The 7,126-nt window shown below is 48.7% G+C and overlaps 1 protein-coding gene across 1 annotated transcript; it reads right to left on the reverse strand.

Moving 5' to 3' along the window:
- Nucleotides 1-4,828: 4,828 nt before the first annotated feature.
- Nucleotides 4,829-5,953, reverse strand: LOC140906180 (paraneoplastic antigen Ma3 homolog). Its single transcript, XM_073329675.2, has one exon. It carries the CDS (start codon nt 5,951-5,953, stop codon nt 4,829-4,831), a length of 1,125 nt encoding a protein of 374 aa, XP_073185776.2.
- Nucleotides 5,954-7,126: the final 1,173 nt, after the last annotated feature.

Genomic DNA, 7,126 nt, shown 5'->3' on the forward strand with positions numbered 1-7,126 from the left:
ATTTTGTTTTCACTGTAGCCAAAATGCTGTGTCTAAAAGGGCTCATGTGATCTTTGGGTGTATAACCAGGGGAATATCAAGATGTTACATTACCTGTGTGATTGGCACAGGTGTGAATACTGGAATTCTGTGTCCAGATCCGGTGTCAACAATTCAAGAGGGATGTTGAAAAATTGGAGAGGGTCCAGAAGAAGCCATACGAATGATTTAAGGTTTGGAAAACGTGCCTTATAGTAAGAGACCCAAGGAGCCAAGTCTATTTAGCTTATCAAAGAAAAGGTCAAAGGGTGACTTGATCAGTCTGCAAGTACCTACATGAGGGAACAAAAATTTGATAGAAGGGTCTTTAATCTAGCAGAAAAAAAACATAACAAAATCCAATGACTGGAAGTTGAAGCAGACAAATTTAAATTAGGTACAGATTTTTAACAGTGAAAGCAATTAGGCATTGAAACAGTTTACCGAGGGTGGTGATAGAGTCTCATTCACTGGTAATTTAATTCAAGGTTAGATGTCTTTCTAGAAGATCTGATCTACTTCAAACAGGAATTATCACTGGTCATCGGCTTCCCTGAATTATGCAGGAGGTCAGCCTAGATCAGGGATTGGCAACCTTTGGCACATGGCCCATCAGGGAAAGCCACTGGCGAGCTGGGATGGTGTGTTTACCTGCAGCGTCCACAGGTTCGGCCGATCGCAGCTCCCACTGGCCGCAGTTCACCGTTCCAGCCCAATGGGGGCTGTGGGAAGTGGCGGCCAGCACATCCCTCAGCCCACGCCACTTCCCACAGCCCCCATTGGCCTGGAATGGTGAACCACAGCCAGTGGGAGCTGCAATCAGTCGAACCTGCAGACGCTGCAGGTAAACAAACTGTTCCGGCCCGCCAGTGGCTTTACGTGATGGGTGCCAAAGGTTGCCAATCACTGTCCTGGATGATCACAATGGTCTTTTCTGACTTCATAATCTGTGCATTGTGAACATCCATATCCACTCTGAAAAGACCTTTGGAATGAACTAGGCTACATCAGTGGGCACTCAGTATAATTAGGTATAATTTTTGAGTTAGTGGGCCAAATCTGTCCTTAGTGTAACTCCAGTGAAGCCACATTTGGCGATCTACTAGGGATGAATTTGACACCTTACATTTAGTTGATTCCAACATAAAAATAGAACAAGAAAAGCAAAATCTGCCAGTGCTCTCAGGGTGAGAATTATCGTCTCTAAACCCGTAGTGGCTGCTTGCAATCTTAGTTTCTTTGATTTCTTATTGGAAGTGCGGTTGCTTGGAGAGCAGATGCTTCTTTTCTTTCTTATGCTCTCTAGACTTCAAAGCAAAGAATCATCTTCTGCTGTAGATAGGAAACCTTGAATAACCTTATCCTTTCTGCTGGATAAGGGAAGTTTGCTGATCTCTTCTTCATTTGTTCTTCTAGCTTTTTTTTTTTAAAGTATCAAAATATCACAGCCTTTTAGCTGCTTCTTTAGGACCATATTAAAAGTTGCACTGGATGGAGGGAGGAGCATTTTCTGATTCTGAACACAGAGTAAAACATTGCTTTTAAGGTTAACCTAGTGAACAATGTCCGCTAAAAGGGAAACTTCTAAAACAGCCATTGTTAAAATGAATAGTACTTTCCTTTTACCCAAGAATTTTACAATGCTTTGCAAATGTAACCCTTCTGCCAGGCCAAGTTGATAGCAGCAAGGGCCGGGTTCAGTACACAGGGGTTCCCTCTCATCAAAGCAAATGCAAAACTGGCTCGAGCCCCCACCCAGTGACCTGGGAAAATCTTACACACCCCCTGGGCGCCTCAAAGAGGCAATACTTCCCCTCTCGCAAGCACAGAGTCTCGGTGTAGCAGAGAATCTTTAATAACATGAGGTAAACGACATCAGCATTAAATTGGGGAAACACCACAACTAGTGTTCATTAAGCAAACCATGAGCAAAGACCCACCCCAGCAAATTGGGCCACATCCTTTCCCTCGGGTTCTTGAGTCCCAGAACCCAAACATCTCTTGAGTCCAGCAATCCACAAATCACCCAAAGTTCAAAAAGTCCAGCTCCAGAGTTCAAAAGTTCATCTGCAGAGTGTTGCTCCCCAGTCTAGCTAAAATGTGCCTGTGTGTGGGGGGAAAGAGGTAAGGGTCACCTTACGTGTCCTGAAGCTGACTGCCCCACAGGGCTCTGCTCTGCTCAGCTGTCTCACGAACGGCTCCGCTCCACCACGACCGGCTCCCCTCTGCTCAGCTTGCCGTCTCACGACCACTCCGCTGTCTCATGAACAGCTCGCCTCACCTCACCGTCTCACGAACACTCCACCAGCCTATCCACAAACAGCACCACTGCACTCTAGTTCTTCTGGCTCCCCACTACTTGACACAGTGCTCAGTGATTTCAGCTCATAGTAGTGGGAGCCTTAGTGCTGGTGCACCATAAAGCCAAAGTGAATTCAGCACAGTACCTGTAGCAAGACTCTTAATAGACCCAAAATTAGCTCTGACGTTCCACAGTGGAGAGAGACAGAGGTGCAATTGGTGTCTCAGGCCCTCACAAAGGGGCCACACCACCAGGTACAAAAACCTGTCTCAAGCCTCTCTCAATTCACAGAGTTTTGGAACCTATGTCCCTTGCCTAGCGAGTGCTACTTAATTGATGGTGAGTCCCTCCATCATAACAAAAGGCCAAGTACAGTTCCACAGTTCCCATAATCAGGGTAATAACAATTTATTCTTCCTGCCCCAATAACAGAGACACTGGGGATCCCACAACAGCCAAAGTGACCATTTGGGCAGTTACGGCCTCATTCTAGGTGGGGTGGGTTTGCCTATGCAAATGAGATCAGCCCCTGAAGTTCTTTTCCACAACTTACCACAGCTCACCACCAGATGTCAGGGTGGAGCTCATCCTGACTCTGCTTACATCCTCCCCCCAGCCAAGAATTTGGCGTTCCGACAAATCATACTCCCTTTATACCAACTCATTGGTTTCCTCCAAAGGGCCTCAGAAAGCCCACTGTAGCTTCCACAATCCTGTGTGCTAAATGTATTGGCTCCTCACTAGTCACCCCAGGTGCATCATAAGTTAACCGTTTTACTGGTCTTATCACCCTGTCTCGTCTATTGAGAATCTCTGTTGCCGAGGTAGAGGGAACATCCTCTTGATTGATGGATGGAGAGCCTTCCTTTGAGGGTCCCTTGGCTACTGGCGTAGGACCCTGCACTCTTAGTTCTAACGCGGGAGGGTCCAAGGTGCCCAGGACATCCTCTACCTGTGTGTCTCCACTGTCCAATAACCTGTGTGTGTCATCACACGGGGGTCTCATCAGCGGCACAGGGGTGTCAGAAATGGGCCTAAATAATTCTGCCATGGGGTTTAGGGCTGAAGAGGGAGAACTCTCATTTGGTTCAGCTGATCAAGACTGAAATCTTGTCTCCATCCCAGGATACACCAGGGTTGTGTCTTCCTCCTCAGACTCACTCTCAGATGTGTAGAATAGGGGTAAGTTAGCTGCAGGGGGCCCACTGTCTGTGTTGGATGGCGGCTTTGGTCTAGCACTTCTGTTCTGCCCGGCTACCATGTCGTGGCCCATCTCATAAGGGGTGCTTACCAATTCCCCCACAGGGAGCAAAAGGTTTCTATGCACCGTCTTTATTTACCCTGGACTGTCTTCAGGTTTAATCTTGTAGACTGGCAGATCTTCCAGCTTTTCCATCACCAGGTAAGGTATTGCCTTCCATCTGTCAGCTACCTTGTGTTTGCCAGCAATACCCAAATTTCGCAGCAGGACTCTGTCCCCCAGCTGGAGCTCCTGCGAACACACTCTAGCATCATATCGATGTTTGTTGTGGTCTGTGTTCTTCCGAGCCACAGCGGTAGCTAAGCAATAAGCATCTTGCAGCTTTTCTCTTAGTCGGGATACATATTGCTGATGAGTTTCATAGCTATCTCCATCCTCTGATACACCAAAGCACAAGTCTATGGGTAATCTTGGTTCTCGCCCAAACATCAAGAGATATGGGGTGACTCCCGTAGCATCGTTCTTTGTGGCATTGTAGGCATGCACCAGAAATACGACATGCTGGCTCCAGGTTGCCTTCTGCTCTGGTTGCAAAGTTCTCAACATATCTAATAGGGTTCGGTTGAACCTCTCTGGCTGAGGATCACTTGGGGGTGATAAGGCGTTGTCCTAGACTTTTTAATTCCTGCTATCTTCAGCACCTCCTTCAGGGAGCCCTCCCTCGGTCGGCTGCTCTACCACTGCTAATGTTCTCTTACTGCCTTTCAGGCAGGTACTCATGACAATCACCTCCTTTTCTGTCATTGCAGGCACCACTAAGGGGACCGGGCCTGCGTACCTCAATGCTCCCACCGGCAAATCAGGCATCACTCTTTTTGCATCCTCAATTTTTCTGTAGGCTGCGGCACAATGTGTGCGTATCACCAAGGTATTCAGGTATTGGTCCCCTGCTCGCTGTCTGCAGTAATCTGCAAGCACCTTAAAGAGGCTGGAGTTGGTCCCTATTAGCATGGATACCTCAGAGACACCTTTAGGGTCAGGACATATTAAAGCTGCAGTGTCCACCTCCTGTCTTACCCCAGCGATCTCTTCTGGGAATTCCAGGTGTACAATGACATACCCCTGATACAGGTATTCATTCATGCTGAGACCACACAAGCCAAGCCCTGTCAAGGGCTGTATAGGCAGATGCGTAAGCATCTGCTGGTAGAAAGACTGGAATATGATAGTTACTTGGGATCCCGTGTCAAGCACTGCTCTACATTCTGTCCCTTCAACCTTTACAGTGACCTCTGCTCAAGGTCCTATCAATCCTGGTGGGATTCGGGTGGCATGGTTCTTCGCAGGGGAGCCTCCAAACCCTGCAGGCCTAGGCGGCTCCCTTCCCAGGCCCTGGAGCCGTTTCCCGACTTTCCCAAGGTGGTCCTCAGCTTTTGGTATACTAGCGAGGGATTCTCTGCATTCTGACACCTGGCAGCAATGTGCCCATCCTGGCCACACTGGTAGCAGAAGAAGGATTGCCCTTTCCCATGTTGCCGGGGTGGGGCAGAGGTTCTAAATGTAGTCTTCTGGACCGTGGTAACGGGGGGTTCCTTGTACACTGAAGTCTTTGCTGAATCAATAGTATTCTCTAGTTCAGCCACTTTCTGTGTCAGGACCTGCACTCGTTGGGTAAGCTCCTCTTGAGGATTCACCATCAGTGCCTTGGGCGTTCGTATGGATGTTGTGGCAGTTGCCTGGGGTGGCTGAACCTCCCAAACCTCACCAGCTTCCTGCCTCTCTTCCTCCTCTCTGACCTCTTTTATCAGCCGAGAGTAACCCGGTGGATTGTCTTGGCGCTCCCTTAATCGAAGGTGGAGAAGGATTGGGTTCTGATATTGAATTCCCCTCACGATCTGAGCCAATCTAGTCCGGTCCATTTGCTCAACCACTATTGCTCCTCTCATGATGGCTCTCTGTAATAATTTCTCCAACCTCTGTATATAGGCAGAAACTTTCTCTCCCTTTTGTTGCCTAGCATTGAGGAACTTGCAATAAACATCCTCTAAGCCCTCGGTTCTCCCAAAGGCATGATCAAGGGCCTCTATGCAGTCCTTTACCTTGACCCCAGGGTTACTGAGCTTCAGGGTGCAAATCACATCTAGGGCTGGCCCCCTGATGCACTCTACTAGTCGCCTTCTCTTTTCAGCATCAGGTACTGTCCACTCCTGCAGCATTTCAGTGGTGTGTTCCAGCCAGGGTTCAAATGCTTCCTCCCCAGGCATTGGGGTGGAACCCCCAGAAAACAACCTCAGTTTATGATAGGGGCCTGACTCAGGGTGGGGTGGCACAACCTTCTCTAATGCTTGCCCCAAAGTCTTCACCCACTCATCAGGTGATGGAGCAGCCTCCCGGGGTGGGACTTCTGGGTCAAGGCCCAACAGACCTGGCATATCAGCCAAGGTCTTCCCCTCTTTCCCCAAAAAGGCCGACATTTTCTTTAAAAACTCCACTTCAGAGGCAGAGGCTGGTGAGGGCTGGCTCCCAGTAGTTATTACCTTCCACTCACCATCTTCCACTGCTATCATGCCTGGAACCTGTAGAGGTCCACAGCCATCGACAGCTCACACAGTACAGCAAAATTTCCGTCCTCCCTCACAAACATGCGCCCACACATTTTACACTTACTCAGGTACTCAGTGGATGCCCTTAAGGCAGGCTCTATTGAGCCTTCATCGAATGCCTCCGGCACCCCGGTCACCAGGACACAGTTCCTAGGGTTAATATTCATCCTCTTGCACCAATCCTCTAGCAAGTGTAGGGCCATTATACAAACTGTAATTTCTTTCCCAAATATAACAGATCAAAACACCAACAACCAGATTTTGGGTTTTCACAATTTAATGACTCACCTAAGATGTGCTTGTGAGGGGTACTGACCCAGTTTCCATCCCGGACGAGCCCCCAGAAATGTAACCCTTCTGCCAGGCCAAGCTGATAGCAGCAAGGGCTGGGTTCAGTACACAGGAGTTCCCTCTCATCAAAGCCAATGCAAAACTGGCACGAGCCCCCATCCAGTGACCTGGGAAAATCTTACACACCCCCTGGGCGCCTCAAAGAGGCAATACTTCCCTTCTCGCAAGCACAGAGTCTCGATGTAGCAGAGAATCTTTAATAACATGAGGTAAACAACATCAGCATTAAATTGGGGAAACACCACAACTAGTGTTCATTAAGCAAACCATGAGCAAAGACCCACCCCAGCAAATTGGGCCACATCCTTTCCCTCGGGTTCTTGAGTCCCAGAACCCAAACATCTCTTGAGTCCAGCAATCCACAAATCACCCAAAGTTCAAAAAGTCCAGCCCCAGAGTTCAAAAGTTCATCTGGGATTTAACTGGGAATTGGTCCTGCTTCGAGCAGGGGGTTGGACTAGATGACCTTCAGGGGTCCCTTCCAACCCTGATATTCTATGATTCTATGATCTGCAGAGTGTTGCTCCCCAGTCTGGCTAAAATGTGCTTGTATGTGGGGGGAAAGAGGTAAGGGGCACCTTACGTGTCCTAAAGCTGACTGCCCCACAGGGCTCTGCTCCGCTCAGCCGACCCATGAACAGCTCTGCTCAG

The sequence above is a fragment of the Lepidochelys kempii genome, chromosome 2 (genome assembly GCF_965140285.1).
Source record: "Lepidochelys kempii isolate rLepKem1 chromosome 2, rLepKem1.hap1, whole genome shotgun sequence".
Classification (NCBI taxonomy): Eukaryota; Metazoa; Chordata; order Testudines; family Cheloniidae; genus Lepidochelys; species Lepidochelys kempii.

Bases quoted from the DNA above. Each gene is read 5' to 3' on its own strand.
- LOC140906180 (XM_073329675.2), bottom strand. From the start codon at position 5,953: ATGCCAGGTCTGTTGGGCCTTGACCCAGAAGTCCCACCCCGGGAGGCT.